The sequence below is a fragment of the Neoarius graeffei genome, chromosome 13 (assembly GCF_027579695.1).
Source record: "Neoarius graeffei isolate fNeoGra1 chromosome 13, fNeoGra1.pri, whole genome shotgun sequence".
Classification (NCBI taxonomy): Eukaryota; Metazoa; Chordata; class Actinopteri; order Siluriformes; family Ariidae; genus Neoarius; species Neoarius graeffei.
The window spans coordinates 68,821,028-68,840,012 of NC_083581.1; the positions used below are offsets into that span (position 1 = coordinate 68,821,028).

At 45.3% G+C, this 18,985-nt stretch overlaps 1 protein-coding gene across 1 annotated transcript in view; it reads right to left on the minus strand.

Annotated features, from left to right (window-relative positions):
* Nucleotides 1-18,985, minus strand: part of pex14 (peroxisomal biogenesis factor 14) — a 315,467-nt gene that overhangs the window by 90,328 nt on the left and 206,154 nt on the right. Inside the window, exons 4-5 of the mRNA XM_060938413.1 lie at nucleotides 18,704-18,829; nucleotides 3,047-3,132 (exon numbers count right to left, since the gene is read on the minus strand). Coding sequence (XP_060794396.1) covers nucleotides 3,047-3,132; nucleotides 18,704-18,829 — 212 coding nt within the window. The remainder of the gene's footprint in view (nucleotides 1-3,046; nucleotides 3,133-18,703; nucleotides 18,830-18,985) is intronic.

Genomic DNA, 18,985 nt, shown 5'->3' on the forward strand with positions numbered 1-18,985 from the left:
TCGCAAAGCATCACGAGCTGTAGGGTGACCGTAGCTTAAGACTAATAATAATATGCAGATTACAAATATTGTTGATATGACCCAAGTTTTTGTAAAGATATCTATGGAAGGAGTCTAGTGTCAGTACTTTGTAACAGTAATCAGCGAAATTTCAAAGTCTTGATGACTTTGTGCTTCATGCTTTCTCATTAACATGAAAAGTTATTTTTAATCTTATTAAAAAGAGAGAGCGAGAGAAAGACAGAGAGAGGGAGAGAGAGAGACACTGACAGAGAGAGAGGGGAAAGGGGGGATGGGGTGAGAGAGAAAGAGAGACAGACAGAGAAAAAGAGAGACACTCAGACAGCGACAGAAGGGGGGAGGGGAGAAGCGGGAGAGAGATAGCGAGATGGGGTGAGAGAGGGGGAGGGCGAGAGATAGAGAGATGAGAGAGAGAACGAGAGATGGGGTGAGAGGAGGAGGAGAAAGAGGGGGAATATGACAGATGGTGAGAGAGGGGGAGGGCAAGATAAGAGAGAGAGAAAGATAGGGTGGGGGGAGAAAGAGAGGGGGAATATGAGAGAGAGGAAGATAGGGTGAGAGGGCGAGAAAGAGAGGGGGAATGAGAAAGAGAAAGATAGGGTGAGAAAGAGGGGGAATGAGAAAGATAGGGTGAGAAAGAGGGGGAATGAGAGAGAGATACAGGGTGAGGGGGAGAGAGGGGGAATGAGAAAGAGAAAGATAGGGTGAGAGAGGGGGAATGAGAGAGAGAGATACAGGGTGAGAGGGGGAATGAGAAAGATAGGGTGAGAGAGGGGGAATGAGAAAGATAGGGTGAGAGAGGGGGAATGAGAAAGATAGGGTGAGAGAGGGGGAATGAGAAAGATAGGGTGAGAGAGGGGGAATGAGAAAGAGATACAGGGTGAGAGAGGGGGAATGAGAAAGAGATACAGGGTGAGAGAGGGGGAGAGAGGGGGAATGAGAAAGAGAAAGATAGGGTGAGGGGGAGAAAGAGAGGGGGAATGAGAGATAGGGTGAGGGGGAGAAAGAGAGGGGGAATGAGAGAGGGTGAGAAAGAGAGGGGGAATGAGAGATAGGGTGAGAAAGAGAGGGGGAATGAGAGATAGGGTGAGGGGGAGAGAGGGGGAATGAGAGATAGGGTGAGGGGGGAGAAAGAGGGGGAATGAGAGAGAAAGACAGGGTGAGAGAGAGGGAGAATGAGAAAGATAGGGTGAGAGAGAGAGGGGGAATGAGAAAGATAGGGTGAGAGAGAGAGAGAGGGAATGAGAAAGATAGGGTGAGAGAGAGAGGGGGAATGAGAAAGATAGGGTGAGGGAGAGAATGAGAGAGAAAGATAGGGTGAGAGGGGGGAATGAGAGAGACACAGGGTGAGGGGGAGAAAGAGAGGGGGAATGAGAAAGATAGGGTGAGAGAGGGGGGAATGAGAGAGAGATACAGGGTGAGGGGGAGAAAGAGAGGGGGAATGAGAAAGATAGGGTGAGAGAGAGGGGAATGAGAGAGAGATACAGGGTGAGGGGGAGAAAGAGAGGGGGAATGAGAAAGATAGGGTGAGAGAGAGAGGGGGAATGAGAAAGATAGGGTGAGAGAGAGAGGGGGGGAATGAGAAAGATAGGGTGAGGGAGAGAATGAGAGAGAAAGATAGGGTGAGAGGGGGGAATGAGAGAGACACAGGGTGAGGGGGAGAAAGAGAGGGGGAATGAGAAAGATAGGGTGAGAGAGAGAGGGGGAATGAGAAAGATAGGGTGAGAGAGAGAGGGGGGGAATGAGAAAGATAGGGTGAGGGAGAGAATGAGAGAGAAAGATAGGGTGAGAGGGGGGAATGAGAGAGACACAGGGTGAGGGGGAGAAAGAGAGGGGGAATGAGAAAGATAGGGTGAGAGAGGGGGGAATGAGAGAGAGATACAGGGTGAGGGGAGAAAGAGAGGGGGAATGAGAAAGATAGGGTGAGAGAGAGGGGAATGAGAGAGAGATACAGGGTGAGAGAGGGGGAATGAGAGAGAGAAAGACAGAAAGAGAGACACCGACAGAGAGAGAGAGAGAGAGAGAGAGAGAGAGAGAAGCTGGTACAGGAACTACTGTTATAATTATAGCTGTCATAATGCAAGCAATAACGAGAAGTAACTTAGTTTGCGATGTTTCACATTGTGTGTTAAAAGCACAAGGTTATTTAGTAAAAAACCAAACAAACACACACACACACACCACGATCCTTGTTCAGAGCATGTTGTTCTAGGAAAACAATCATCCCAAGGTGGAAACAGTAACTATGTTGCTTTGTACCAGGGATTATTTTCCTATTACTGCAGCACACGGTGATGATTTATTCTTTGCGTGTACAGTGCGTAAGAAGTGTTTGTTGGGTGTTCAGTGGGATTGGAACAGCATCATGAGTACAAGTACGGTGAAAAAACAGAAATTCCACAATACCGAGAGACATGACACAGATCTCATGTGGAAAAAACGGCTCCCTGTGCAGTTCTTCCCAAACTATTATTAACGTCTGTTATATCGCTGCAGAGCCGTGAGAGGTTTACAGAGCTGCGTGTACGCTGACAGCAGCAGAGGCGTCTAACTGAAGTGGCTGTTTTGAAGGTGCGCGCACACGCCAGCATGCGCATGGTAACAGGCATCCCCTCATCCTGAGCATGACGCCATGCGAGTACTCCAACCTCCATACTCGGCCTGCTATAAAACAGGGTAATGGAGTCCACATGCCCCTGTGGCTGGTGTGGGATTACGAGTCTTGACTAACAGGGTCTCCCCTTAGCGTTCGAATCAAAGGACGTGTGCTGGCGCTGAGTTTTTCCGTAAAGGAAAAGTGGAGAGAAAACGTGCTCGAGATGAGCTCATGCGCATGACGCAAAGCAGACAGGGTGATGTACGACACGCAGCGCTCTGTCCAAGTCTGTTGGTAAATTACCCACAAACGGGAACCTCGCCCGAGATCCTTGGCTCTTGTAGGCAACGTATAGAAAAGAAAACCAGAATCTTTTCTTTTTTAAAATATCATAACCATGGGGACGTTTCAGGTCATGCAGGAACTTACGCGGTACAGGTGATGGAAGCCAAAGGCCATTCCTGCCATGATGATGGCCAGGGCACCGTAGTCTCTCCATCTGTAACCAGGGGGACCTGTAGACACACACAAACACAGCAGACACTGACAAGAGCTGCAGATATTACACACACACACACACACACACACACACACACACCAGCCAGCAGTGGTGCACCATAGACTTCGAAAAAAAAAAAAAAAAAACAGAAAAAACAAACCAAAAAAACCCTCATTACTAAACAACAGGAAACTAATTCAAAGCCACAGTGCTTTTCGATACAAGTTCGAGCTGCAAGACAAATCACAGGTTTACATCAATGCTCTCGTTCTAGTCGGTTATTGTTTTTATATAAACAGCTCATTCAAAGAAACACTGCAGATAAAGGAGTTTTAAAAATGTACCCAAGTGTTGATATTCTTTAAAGACAGGTTTATTTACCGTAGCAGTGATGGAAGACGACTCCGGCGTCAGCCGCTTTGTAAGAAATCAGACAAGCTGACTTTTTTTTTTTTGGCTCATCTTAAAAAGTTTCCCCCCCTTCCACAACATTAAACATAACTATAAATGGATAAAAAGTACAAATGTGTCGTTCTTTTTCAAATAAAACAAAAACTGCTGGCAAACTGGTGTGACGGAAGAGGAATAAAAGACCTCGAGATACACTATTATACTGTACAACCCCAATTCCAAAAAAGGTTGGGACACTGTTTGGACTGAAAAAGTCGTGTAATGCTCAGAAAAAAGAAAAACTAATTTAGTTGATTGGCAACAGGTCAGTAACATTTCATCTCATTATCTGTAGCCGCTTTATCCTGTTCTACAGGGTCGCAGGCAAGCTGGAGCCTATCCCAGCTGACTACGGGCGAAAGGCGGGGTACACCCTGGACAAGTCGCCAGGTCATCACAGGGCTGACACATAGACACAGACAACCATTCACACTCACATTCACACCTACGGTCAATTTAGAGTCACCAGTTAACCTAACCTGCATATCTTTGGACTGTGGGGGAAACCGGAGCACCCGGAGGAAACCCACACGGACACGGGGAGAACATGCAAACTCCACACAGAAAGGCCCTCGCCGGCCACGGGGCTCGAACCCAGGACCTTCTTGCTGTGAGGCGACAGCGCTAACCACTACACCACCGTGCCGCCCGGTCAGTAACATGACTGGGTATAAAAAAAGCATCCCAGAGAGGCGGAGTCTCTCAGAAGTAAAGATGGGGCGGGGTTCACCGCTCTGTGAAAGACTGCGTGGGCAAACAGTGCAACAACTTAAGAATAACGTTCCTCAATGTAAAACTGCAAAGAATTTGTGGATCACATCATCAAATGGTCCATAATATCATTAACAGATTCCGAGAATCTGGAGAAATCTCTGTATGCAAGAGACAAGGCTGAAAATGGACACTGGATGCCTGTGATCTTCAGGCCCTCAGGAGACACTGCATTAAAAGCAGACACGTGTCTGGAGTGGAAATCGCTGTATGGGCTCAGGAACACTTCAGAAAACCATCGTCTGTGAAAAGAGTTCATTACTGCATCTACAAATGCAAGTTCAAACCAGATATAAACAATATCCAGAAACACCGCCACCTTCTCTGGGCCCGAGCTCTTTTATGATGGACTGAGGCGAAGTGGAAAATTGTCCCGAGGTCTGACGACTCAAAAGTAGAAATTCTTTTTAGAAATCATGGACACCACGTCCTCCAGGCTAAAGAGGAGAGCGACCATCCGGCTTGTCATCAGTGCACAGTTCAAAAGCCAGCGTCTGTGATGGTATGACGGTGCATTAGTGCACATGACATGGGGAGCTTGTACATCTGGGAAGGCATCATTAATGCTGAATGATACAAACATGTCTCAGAGCAATATGCTGCCATCCAGACAAAATCTTTTTCAGTGAAGGCATTCCTTCTTTCAGCGAGACAATCCCAAACCGCTTTCTGCACATATTAAAACTGCATGGCTCTGTAGTAAGAGAGTCCGGGTGCTAAACTGGCCTGCCTGCAGTCCAGACCTGTCTCGCGTTTAAAACATTTGGTGCATCATGAAGCGCAGAATACAACAAAGGAGACCCCGAACTGTTGAGCAACTCAAATTGTATATCAGGTAAGAATGGGACGACATTTCTCTTTCAAAACTACAGCAACTGGTCTCCTCAGTTCCCAAACGTTTACAGTGTTGTTAAAAGTAGAGATGATGAAATGAAACACAGTGGTAAACACGCCCCTGTCCCAACCTTTTGGAAACGTGTTGCTGACATCAAATTCAAAATGAGCATATATTTTTCAAAAAGCAATAATATTTCTCAGTTTCAACATTTGATGTGGTGTCTTTGTACTATTTTCAATGAAACCTAGAGTTTCCATGATTTGCATTCTGTTTTTATTTACAGTTTTACACAGCGTCCCAAGGTTTTTTTTTTTTTTTTTGGAACTGGGGTTGCAGGAAACTAATCAACTTTGTAGTGGTAACACACCACACACCAGCTTGTCATGCTTTATTCCGTATACAACTAAGACAAAAAGGTTACTACTACTACTCAGTATCGGTGAAACAAAACGATATTCTCTTTGTGAATAAGCAGAGTGGAAAGCCTTTCCTGATGACCATCTTAAACTGGCAGAGCAGCTACGAATGCCTCATAATGAAAATGACACTAAACAGCACAGGAAGAGTTTTCGTTTTTCTTCAAACCCCTTGTACAGTAGCTGTATGATGAAACGTGTTCTGAGCACTATGAGGAAAGGGTTGCCACATCAATGACACCTACGTACTCGTTCTCAGAAACACACACACACTTCGAACCGATAAAAATATCAGTTTCTGCTCTGCTGGGTTTCTAAACACAAAAAATAATACTCACTATTGAAAGCGCACAAGAGAGAGAGAGATACAGTATTACTCAGGCTCGAGTGTGGGAATTCCATGTACGACCCACGGTTTACAACTTGAGGAAATGAACAATCAGGCTAGAATAAACTCGTTGCAGTTTCTGAGAAATATACTAAAATTAAGTATTTGTTGGTTCAAAGATCAGACTTTTACCAGTAGCAGCCATTCCCACCTGTGACAAAGCAGCTATTTGTGATCTGGCAAAGCATGTGAATAGGTTAAAAAAAAAATAAATAAAAATCACGCAAATAATCGGAGACCTCGGAGAGAAGTAATTAAGGCACGTCTGGCTGTGGCAGGTCAACATGTCAGATACAAAATGCTCCATTTTGTAACGTACTGAGCCTGGGGAACAGGTGTGTTGCTGTAATTTGTCTGAAATCGCTCCACTGAATACAAATAAACAAGGCCTCTTTCTAATAGACTTGAAGAAAAACCTGGTTCTTTTTTTTTTCCCCATGCTGTGTCTTTGGGAAAAAAAAAAAAAAAAAAACCAGGTGGCCATGCATGAATGAGCAGATGATAACTTTTGATGGCATCTTGTGTGATTTGACATGCAAAAAAAATACCCTAACCGCCAGTCCGACGTTAGTCTAAGAGCTCTTTCAGGTGATGTTTGATGCCTGTGGGCATGTCAACAACATTCCTGTAAAACTTGCAGTTTGGCCGGTTTCACAGTTAACGCCTAACGAGTGTCCAGGACGCAGGTATTTGAACCAAAGTCCAGTCGGACTCCGTTCTCTTCCTGACCTTGCAACACAGGGCTCAGAACATTCCTACAACATTAGAGGGAAAAGAGAAGGAGCAGAATCATATCAAGAAAGCACTTCAGAATTGCGGTTACCCCAACTGGGCTTTCCTAAAGAGCATTAAAAGGAACATAACTGACAAGGATGATAACAGGAACAAACGCAAGAACATTGTCATTCCCTACATTTCTGGTCTATCTGAGGTGGGGTTTACATTAGACCGTATCAGCGGATCATCAGATTAACGTTTTTAAAACGATTCGCGTGCACACAGCAACGCCAATACACGATTCGTGTGCACACAGCAACGCCGATACACGGATGCGCTAATCACATGACTAATTCGGCACGCAAGTTGAAATGTGTCAGTGCGGCTCATCGCTTCCTCCTCAGCGGCTGCGCTCCAAATCACTCCGCCCTGAACAGCGAGTGCCCTCTGGAGGGTGCGCACTCCGGCCCTGTGCAGCTCACAGAGCGCGCGAGTGAAGCGCACGAGCAGTGATTCGGGACTGAGCCGCTGCGTGCGTGATCCCAGTGCATATCGGGCATGCGCAAGTCACTCACCACTTGGCAAGTGGAAGGATGGCAAGCCTAAAGACAATCATAACTACACAATGGGCAGTATTTGCATCAGTATTTTCATACTTTTATACTCTTTAATGAAAGGTGATACAAGGCGGAAGTCCGCGCCGTTTTTCAGCAGTCGCCAGCGAATCAGGAAGGTGGATGTCACAGTGACGTTGTCCAATGACGACGTCAGCTAGAGCTCAGCACAGCGTATCCGCGCATCTCAATGTTTACACAGCACCGGATCAAATACGAACTGGGTTGAATACGTGGGCCCTGGCGGATTCCCGTTTCCCGGCGTTTTAATGTGAACGGACAGTGCATCCGCGAAGAAAACGAGACAGATACGGTCTAATGTAAACTTGGCCTGAGAAACTCAGGAGGATCTTCTACAAACACAACATTCTGGTACATTTCAGACCCAGTAACACCTTGAAGCAGAAACTGGTCCACCCTAAGGACAGAATAGACAGCTTGCAGTCACGTGACCGGAAAGTTAACAGCCACCATCTTGTCGGCAAACAACGCAGCTGAATACTGCTGCACTGGTGTACAGAATGGATCAATTTCAACCGACGGATTACACGGCTCATTTTTCTAATGAACAGATAACTAGATACATGTCTAAAATAAACGATCTACAGATTAGTGACCCTTATGGCTTACCGGACGTAGTTTTCACGACCGTGTCAGTGGATATTGAACTGCCGGAGGTGGAATACCCGGACGTGTATAATTACCTCATCAACTTTCTCTCGCTGTTCAGTGGTGAAGCACTGCGTGCTTATAAATCTTTGGACAGTTATCTCTACAGAAATTCAGGATTTGTCAGCCCCCCTCAGATGTGGCATCTTGTAAAGAAGAAAATAACAATCCTCATTGGACGGGTAAGTCACTTAAGTATTGAGCACTAGAACTGATGCTAGATATATCAGTATCTAGCATAGCACTGACCAGCCGATTATGGTTGAATCATACATGGCATATATATATTTATTTATAAATCCTTATAAGGATTTATCCTTATATTTATAAGGATTTACTACTAAGACAGTGGTAAATTCTTATAAGTTCTTTACTGTTTTTTTTTCGTACCACGCCGCTAAAGACCCAATCCACCCCGCCCCAACCCTTTTCTCAGGCTCCCACTTCCCGGAATTTTTTATTAGAGCAAGTCATAAACTTATGCTGCAAATAACCACATGGATATACTGAAATAAATACATGACGAACCTGAGATGAAATGGTCACTGCACAGGCGCCAGTGATCGTTCCTTCCAGTCGGTACCCATGCCTTGTTCTTGTTGTTTGGATCGGCCCGGCCAATAGCAGCAATCCATTTTGCGCGCCTGTCAGGGTCCCGTGGCAGCCCATGAAACTAAATTCCCGTTTTCTGACCTCTCCTGTTGTGGCATTTATATGCCATGCAACTCTCCGGCATTGTGGCACGGTAATATTTGAATATTTCGGCGAAAAATAATGAAAGTCAGTGTCGGAAAGACGGCGGAAATATGGCGTTTAACCGACAAGATGGCGTCTGTCTACAATCTGGAGCGGATGTGACGTCACATGCAAGTGCTCCATACCCAGACACAAACAGGACAACGTAGTGTATGCAATTCAGTGCAGTGAGGATTGCACGGACTCGTATATTGGGGAAACGAAACGACCGCTATACAGGCGCTTGGCTCAACACAGGAGAGCCAGCTCCTCAGGCCAGGACTCGGCTGTCTACATTCATCTTAACAACAAAGGACACTCATTTCAGGATTGTAACGTACGCATTTTAGCTAGAGAAGATCGTTGGTATGAGCGAGGAGTTAAAGAAGCCATTTTTGTCAACCTGGAACGGCCATCACTGAACAGAGGTGGGGGTCTAAGACATCATTTATCAACCATCTACAATGCGGTCTTGGGTGGGGTTTACATTAGACCGTATCAGCGGATCATCAGATTAACGTTTTTAAAAACGATTAGCGTGCACACAGCAACGCCAATACATGGATACGCTAATCACATGACTAATTTGGCACGCAAGTTGAAATGTGTCAGTGCGGCTCATCGCTTCCTCCTCAGCGGCTGCGCTCCAAATCACTCCGCCCTGAACAGCGAGTGCCCTCTGGAGGGTGCGCACTCCGGCCCTGCGCAGCTCACAGAGCGCGCGAGTGAAGCGCACGAGCAGTGATTCGGGACTGAGCCGCTGTGCGCAAGTCACTTACCACTTGCAAGTGGAAGGATGGCAAGCCTAAAGACAATCATAACTACACAATGGGCAGTATTTGCATCAGTATTTGCAGTATTTTCATACTTTTATACTCTTTAATGAAAGGTGATACAAGGCGGAAGTCCGCGCCGTTTTTCAGCAGTCGCGTCACATGACCAACGCCAGCGAATCAGGAAGGTGGATGTCACAGTGACGTTGTCCAATGACGACGCCAGCTAGAGCTCAGCACAGCGTATCCGCGTATTCTCAATGTTTACACAGCACCGGAGCTGACACGATCTGGATTGAATACGTGGACCCTGGCGGATTCCCGTTTCCCGGCGTTTTAATGTAAACGCGAAGAAAACGAGACAGATACGGTCTAATGTAAACTTGGCCTTGGACACTCTTCCCAGACGGCTGGGTGTACGCCAGGACCCAGCTGTTTTCGGTGACTCACAGGAGGACAGACAGAGTCAGCTTTCCATTGATCACCCTAACGGGCAATCCTTTGATCACCCTAATGACTCGCCGTTCACACCCAGCCTCCAGTGACCCACATCAACATGATGCCTCAATGACACCTTAGATGAGCTGGTCATCAGAATTCTGATTCTGATCCAGGAGAGGATAAATATCTGATACTCCCTATTCGTCACACAGAACTGAGGAAGCCTTTTGGACGAGAGGTGAAACGTTTTCAAGAATCTTCAAGCAAGTCCAGTTGCCCTTTTCTACCACCCACAGTTCTCTTCCTGAGCACTTTGTCTTCCTCCATTTCGCACGGCTGCTTTTCATTTGGACGCTTAAGGGTGTGAGCCCCGTTCCCCCTGCTTTTTTCCAATCTCCTGTCAAATTTATTGGGTTCAGGGAAGACACTCCTGTCCTTCTGCCGGCTGAAAATAGGGATCAGAGTATTCATTACTCCGACAGAGATGGATGCAGGTCTCTGCGCATCGTCCCCATAACAAGGACATCAAAGGGAAGTAGTCCTCCTCTTTTCAGCCTGACCCCCACACGAGACTCCTTGCTCTCACCTCATTATGCACTTCTCTTATAGCCGTTTTGATATAAAACCCTCCGTTAGAGGCGGCCTGGAGCCTAACTGCGTGGCCATCCCATCAGAGGCGCTTTCATTACAAAACATGAGATGCTGAGGAGTCAAGGACAGTGTGGCAATAAATGAGGGTGGAATACATCTGGAATCATTGTCCTATAGGTTAAGCATTAGGCGGACTTCATTCTGCATTGGTAAATCAGTGGTCGGCTCGACGCTCATAACCCCGGCGAGGTAATAAAGATACAGGTTGGAGCAGGCCCTTTTCCTTGTCTTTCCAAACGCACCGAGATTGCCATGATGGAGTGAGCATTGTATCACATGGTCCTTCCCGCATACAGGAATTAATTACACATCTACGCAAATAGGTGGTCATGCACTGTCATGAGGTAACATAGAAAAGAACGATGGGATCCGTGGGTTGCTCTGTGGCCGCCGAGCGACTAAAATTCATGGCAAGTCTTAGAGGAAAACATGCTGGTACTATGTTATACTTGTAATAAGCAGCTCACGCTAAGCAGACCTGCCGCACATGTCCCTACTTGCAAGCAATTTAAAAAAAAAAAAAAAAAGCGCAACCTTTCTGACATCAAGATTAGAAAACTAATTGATATACAGTATAACCTACAAGAAACTGATGCCATAACAAATGACGTCAAACGAATAGAACAAAGGCATACGGAAAATAATGGAAAGGCTTCAAACAAGCAAAAAGAGGACATATTGTCGTGCGTTAAATAACACACCCATGTCTTCTTCAGTTATCTACTTTTCATACTGATGTGTTTGGACAGGTTTGCTTTGATCCCCTAATAACTCTGTCCTATCTTAAACGCAGCGCTAACTTTCGCACGCTACTTCACTTCATTTTTAGTCAGTCAGTCTTTCCTGGTGTCCTTAATTCGTTTTAATCCATTTTACCCTGACCCTCTACCACCAAACGAATCACGGATAAACGCGTGACTATTGATTTGTGCCGTACAAAGCCTTTTTTTCCTTTCTTTTTTTTGAGAAATGAGATGACCTCGATGACCTGTGAGGTTACCAAGACCGCATCAAAGCTCAGATCACACCCAAACAGTCTGGTCCGTCCGTGCCACTTGTGCCATTTTATTTTTCGACCTGCACAAACAAACCAGCCTGTTTTGTTTCTCAAAGCCTTTCCAAATACCAGAGAGCCCACACAGTTTTAATGTGTTAGTATTTTCCTTACAAGGTATTTTCATTTCATCAAAGATCGTTTGAAATTCAAAGCATTTTCGCTCCGCGCACACAGATGTTTTGGTCTGGTTTTCATGTTGTTGATTAAAATTTTTTTTTTTTAAACATTACATCGAAAAGCATTTTCATGAGTAGTTTTATTGACTCTTGGCAATCTGGGGAAAAAAAATAAAAAAATCTCTCAAAAGGTCACTGTGACTGAATTCTGAGGTTTCTAATCAACCAAAGACGACCAAAAAATAAAAAATAAAAATCAATCCCCACCACAGGCTTTTGGACAGAACGGCTTTTTTTCCTGTCTAACATACTTTTACCTCTTATTTATTTCATACATTTTATTTTTACCTTTTATTCTTGCCTAGGCATGCTGCGTAACGAGCCGGTTTTTCAGTTGCGATGCTACAGTGGGTCTACAGAGATCTAACATCTTAATCTGAGCATCATGATTTGATCAAGTTGTTGAATAGCTACAAAAGCCTAATCAGTTCAGTCTGTATCAAAATATCCGTAACGCCCGTGCTGCAGTCGGAAAATAGAACCTTTAAACGAAATTCTCTCCTTTGGCCCCGAACCATAATTTAAAAGTGCTGTAACTTGTGATGCATGCAAAAGAGAAACATATTTCTGTTCAGGAAAGCCGTCACTAGGTTTAGGGTCTTCCCAAGCTAAATTGTACATCCTCGTCTTACTGTAATGTAAATTTCTATCCAGAATCTTGTATTTGACTTGATCAGGCATCAGTCATGTTGGTGCTGGACACTGACTGATATTCATTCGATAATGAGTTTCACACAGCTTTGATCTGGCTTATACAGCACTGAGCATTAAAATCCTGAATTCTAAGCTGCAGCATTGATACAGAGGAGCTCTGTACAGTTTCTGAGTGACGGTAATCTACAGGATATGCTTGTGAGCGCAGATAGTCCTGGGAGACCTGGACAAAGACGATCTGTAACCAAAGACAAATACAGTACTCGGACTGAACAGATAACGTGTTCTAAACTGATACAAATAGGAGGTAGAGGTCTGCGCGGGTCGGATTTTTCAGTCCTGCTCCCGCCCGCGCCCGCATTGTGCAGTCACGCTACCGCCCGCGCCCGCAAAGAATTATGATTTTCAGTCCCGCTCCCGCCTGCGTCCACAAAAAAATTATGATTTTCAGTCCCGCTCCTGCCCGCGCCTGCCATATTTTGTCCCGCTCCCGCCCGCAAATCCCGCATGATGCAGACGTTCGCGTTATTTCTCAGGAAAGTTCTTGTCTTGACACAGCGTGATGGTGCCCCGCCCCCTACTTTGAGTGGATTTGAGCTTAAATATCTACAGCTCACGCTTGTTATTATTTACCTTGTTTCTGAATTCAGCATGTAGTGCGTCTAATAATAATAATTAGTGCTGTCAAGCGATTAAAATATTTAATCGCGAATCGCACATTTTTATCACATGAGAAACCATTGTAATTCTCTGATCAGCATAAAAAAGTGAATGGGCTTGCTTTGTACCAAGGGTGTGGTTGTTTTTTTTTTTATTATTGCAATGCAGAGCTAACAAGAGGAGTGAACTTCACTCTTCTTCCACTTCACTCAGTGAAGTGATTTCCTGCTTGAGTTAGTCTACAGCTCTATCAGAGAGACAGGTTACACAGTGACGGTAGGCTTGACATGCTTGATTATAATATAAAGTACACTATTATATTAACTAAGTTGTTCGTTGATAAATATTGCATTGAATCTGATCTTTACTGTTTCATCTCACTTAACACATTTCGTACTTTTACACTTTTTCTGCCTGTTGATGCGTCGCGCTGTCCAATCAGAGGCGGCCAAATTTGCATATTACAGGAATGATTTCTGGGATAGCATTGAGTTTAAAAAGAGCCAAATGAGCCAGTCTTCTGAACGGCTCTTTTCAAAGAACGGATCACAAAGATGCGGATCCCATCAAAGAGCCATAAATCCCATCTCTACTAGTTTCAAAAGCTTATGAAAAACCTACATCATGTCACAGAGCGTTAATCTCGCGAAAAAAAAAATTATCGCTGTTAAAATTGAGTCAAGTTAACGCGATAACGCGACATTTTTTACAGCACTAATAATAATAATAATAATAATAATAATAATAAAAGACAGGCGAGCACGTAATTCCAAGTGGAAATTTGGTATATTTATTGTTCAGCCATACAAAAAACATTAGGCTAACCCAGTTTACATTTGTTAAGCATTTCTAATTAGAATATCCTATAGCATATATAAATGTTATAACAAAACACAGTCCTAGCCTACAACAACAAAAAATCGACAGTATAGGCTACTGTAGACATTATAGGGCTATGGTTGCACATTTCTAAAACTATTTGGGCTTGAGCCTCCGTGCAAGTGTTAAACTCAATATAACATAGCTGACCTTGTTTGAATATGAATAAGAAAAACGAGAAAATCAAACGCAGGTAAACGAAACAACTAAGCCTATTGCTTAGGATATCGGGTTCTTTGAACAGCTATGGAGAAACAGCAAATTGTTCACTGTTGAGGGCTTCAACATACTGCGCCTTTCCTCCAGTATGCAACCACATATGCTGAACGCGCGCTCGGATGGTGCGCTGGAACCTGGAATGGCCAGTACATGCCGTGCCAGTTTGGCAAGTGTGGGAAAGTCATAGCAGTGATTTTTCCACCACAGCAGGATATCTTTAGATTGGTGTGATTCGGATCCAATGAGTTTCACTTTCAGATAATCATCAATCTCGGAGTTTACAGACTTCGATTCAGCACCCGTAGCACCGACATCCTCCCATTCCTCAAACTCACGAAAAGTGACCTTTTTAGGTGGAGGTGGCTCCGCGCTTTCATCAGCGCATCTGTCACTTTTGCGTTGTTCCCTCTGAACTCCAACAATTGTTGTCCTTTTAACACAGTACATACATGGCGATTCAGGCCTGATGTACCTGATTTATGGCCGTTGTATGTCAGAACCTTTTGGCACTTATCACAGCAAGCAAAGGGCAGCTGATTTCCATCCGCGTCGTACACGAGTGAGAACGACTTCCAAATGTCCGATTTCAGGACTCTTGACTTTTTAACGGTAAATGTACCTCTTTTTAAAGCAGCACTTACTTTTGAAGCACTGTGAGATTCAGTAAAGGAGCTCTGCTCTTCTGCCATGATCGGAGATCTCAAACACGGAAGAGGAAAAGAATCGAGAAACGAACGAGAGATATTTATCCTCTCCTGGATCAGAATCAGAATCATAATTCTGATGACCAGCTCATCTAAGGTGTCATTGAGGCATCATGTTAGTGTGGGTCACTGGAGGCTGGGTGTGAACTGCGAGTCATTAGAGTGATCAAAGGATTTCCTGTTAGGGTGATCAATGGCAAATTTAAGATGCTATTCCTCACTCAATCTGGCAATCTGACTCTCTCTGCAAATTTAGGCATCTTAAAATGTTTTTATTAATGCCAAATAAAATATCCAGCACAAATTATATATGATAGACATAAATTAATAATTTATAAATTTTATTTCAAACACGTTTTTAGTTAGCGGGACTGCAGCTTATCACTGCTCCCGCCCGCGCCGCATATGTGCACTCCCGCTCGCGCGCGCATATGTGCACTTCCGGTCCCGCGCGCAATGAGCTTTCAAAATTTGTCCCGCGCCGCACTGCTTTGCGGCGGGTCCCGCGGGACTCCCGCGCTCTAATAGGAGGTGCACTACATGTTTGGGTTTTTTTTCCCCACATCTGGACTTAACATGAAAATCGCAGTGATCCTTAGTAACTGCCTGGTCAGGGTAGTTTCAACCAACCAACTATCCATCCCATCACATCCCTCCATCCATCCCACCCATCCAACCATACCAACAAACCATCCCTCCATCCATCCAAACCAACCAAGCATCCATCCATAATCAACCATCCCTCCATCCATCCCAACCAACCATCCCTCCATCCATCCCAACCAACCATCCCTCCATCCATCCCAACCAACCATCCCTCCATCCATCCCAACCAACCATCCATCCCAACCAACCATCCATCCAAACCAACCATCCATCCATCCATCCATCCATCCATCCATCCATCCATCCATACCAACCAACCATCCATCCATCCAAACCAACCATCCATCCAAACCAACCAACCATCCATCCAAACCAACCATCCAATTCATACCAACCAACCAACCACCCATCCATCCATTCATAATAATAATACATTTTATTTAAAGGCGCCTTTCTAGCACCCAAGGACACCGTACAAAAATGAAAGACAAACCATACATTAAAATTACAAAAAAAAAACCAAAAAACATTAAAACAAGTTACAATTCAAAATTAAAAATTAGACAGTGCAGTGATTAAATCTGAAAAGCAAGTTTGAACAGGTGTGTTTTGAGTGAGGATTTGAAATGTGGAAGGGAACTGATATTTCTAAGTTCAGGAGGTAATGAGTTCCAAAGCCGGGGAGCAGAGCGGCTGAAAGCTCTGCTCCCCATGGTGGTGAGATGGGCGGAGGGGACAGTCAAGTGAATAGAAGAAGATCTGAGGGAACGAGAGGGAATGGCAACATGGAAGAGATTGGACAGATATGGGGGACCGAGGGTGTGGATGGCCTTGAAAGTTAACAGAAGGATTTTGAATTCAATTCGAAACTTGACTGGGAGCCAGTGGATCTGCTGCAAGATGGGCGTGATGTGGTGGATGGAGGGAGTTCTGGTGATGATGCGGGCAGCTGAATTCTGGACCAGGTGGATCTTATGGACAGATTTGTGAGGGAGACCAGAGAGGAGGGAGTTGCAGTAATCCAGACGAGAAGTGATGAGGCTGTGGACAAGAATAGCAGTGGCATGGGGAGTAAGGGAGGGGCGAAGATGGTTGATATTGCGTAAATGGAAATACGCAGACCGGGTAATGTTATTGATGTGGGATTGGAAGGAAAGAGTGCTGTCGAGGATGACACCCAGACTCTTAACCTGTGGGGAGGGGGAGACAGAGCAATTGTCAATATAAAGAGAGAAACTGTCAGTTTTGGATAGTGACAATTTGGTGCCAATGAGGAGAACCTCAGTTTTGTCACTGTTTAGTTTGAGGAAGTTGGAGGAGAACCAGGTTTTTATTTCTGCTAGGCAGTCAGTAAGGGAGGAGGGTGGATGGTTGGAAGTGGGTTTACTGGAGAGGTAGAGCTGGGTGTTATCCGCATAGCAGTGGAAACTAATGTTATATTTACGGAAGATGTTGCCAAGGGGAAGGAGATAAAATGATGAAAAGGAGGGGCCCCAGGACAGAGCCCTGGGGCACACCTGAAGTGACAGGGGAAGGGTGGGATATGAAAGATTTAAGCTGAATGAACTGAGTGCGGCAGGAAAGATAAGATTTAAACCAGTCAAGGGGGGTGAGAGTGATACCAATGGATGCTAATCTATTGAGGAGGGTGAAGTGACAAATGGTATCGAAGGCTGCGCTCAGGTCAAGGAGGATGAGGATGGTGAGTAAACCAGAATCAGCTGCCATGAGGAGGAGGAGCAACCATCCATTCATCCCAACCAACCATCCATCCATTCATCCCAACCAACCAACCATCCATCCCAACCCAACCATCCCTCCATCCATACCAACCAACCATCCATCCATACCAACCAACCATCCATCCATCCATCCCACCATCCTTCCATCCGTCCAAACCAACCATCCCACCATCCACCCATACCAGCCAACCATCCTAACCCAACCATCCATCCATACCAACCAACCATCCACCCATACCAACCAACCATCCATTCATCCCACCATCCAAATCAACCATCCCCACCATCCATCCATACCAACCAACCATCCATCCATCCCACCATCCTTCCATCCGTCCAAACCAACCATCCCCCATCCATCCAACCATCCACCCATACCAGCCAACCATCCTAACCCAACCATCCATCCATACCAACCAACCATCCACCCATACCAACCAACCATCCATTCATCCCACCATCCCTCCATCCAAATCAACCATCCCCATCATCCATCCAAACCAACCATCCCAACCAACAATCCATCCATCCATCCCATCCCAACCATCCCACTGTCCATCCCTCCCTCCCTCCATCCAAACCAACCAACCAACCAACCATCCACACCAACCAACCCACCATCCATCCATTCATCCCACCATCCATCCATCCAAACCAACCAAGCATCCATCCATCCATCCATCCATCCATCCATCCATCCAACAATCCATCCATCCCATCCCTCCATCCATCCCAAACCAACCATCCCCCATCCATCCCAACCAACCAACCATCCATCCAAATCAACCAACCCACCATCCATCCATTCATCCCACCATCCATCCAAACCAACCATCCATCCAAACCAACCATCCCCTCATCCATCCAAACCAGCCATCCCCTCATCCATCCAAACCAACCAAGCATCCATCCATCCATCCCAAACCAACCATCCCCCATCCATCCCAACCAACCAACCAACCATCCATCCAAATCAACCAACCATCCATCCCTACCAACCAACCATCCCTCCATCCAAACCAACCAACCAACCAACCATCCCTCCATCCATCCAAACCAACCATCCATCCATCTATCCCACCATCCATTCCACTTATCCATCAGGGTCACAGGGAAAAGCTGGAGCTAACCCCAGCTGACTCTGAGTGAGAGCCAGGGTACACCCTGGGCAGGTCGCTAATCTATCGCAGGGCTAAATTAGGCTACCAGTTTTAGTTCATTCATATTTTGGGTAAATTGAACAAATTTATTTAGAAAATATGGTGGGCAGGTACATCCGAACTCGAGTGATGTAGTTGAGATTGTGGACCTGACATGGCCAGAATTCACATTTCCACACAGTACTGGCTTATACACACCCCTAGTGTGCACAAAGAAATCGTCATCATCTCTTCATCTACAATAAATACTGGTAATATAACACTCACTGTAGGGTGCAGGAGTAAATGGTGGGCTGTGGATGATGTGAGAAGGTCCTGATGGACTCTGAGCCAGTGCTTCCTCAACACTACCAGACCGTTGGATGGCCAGCTCCACCTCCTCATCGGTCAAACCTGGGTGAAGAGAGTAAAAAGAGCACCATGAGTTACACTGAACATGAGCACCACCTCAAAACGAGACTGAGGAGCACATGGGAAACATGACATCACTTAGCCATCATTACATATCGTGACTATATCTAAGCCGTCTTCGACCCCCAGCGTTGATTT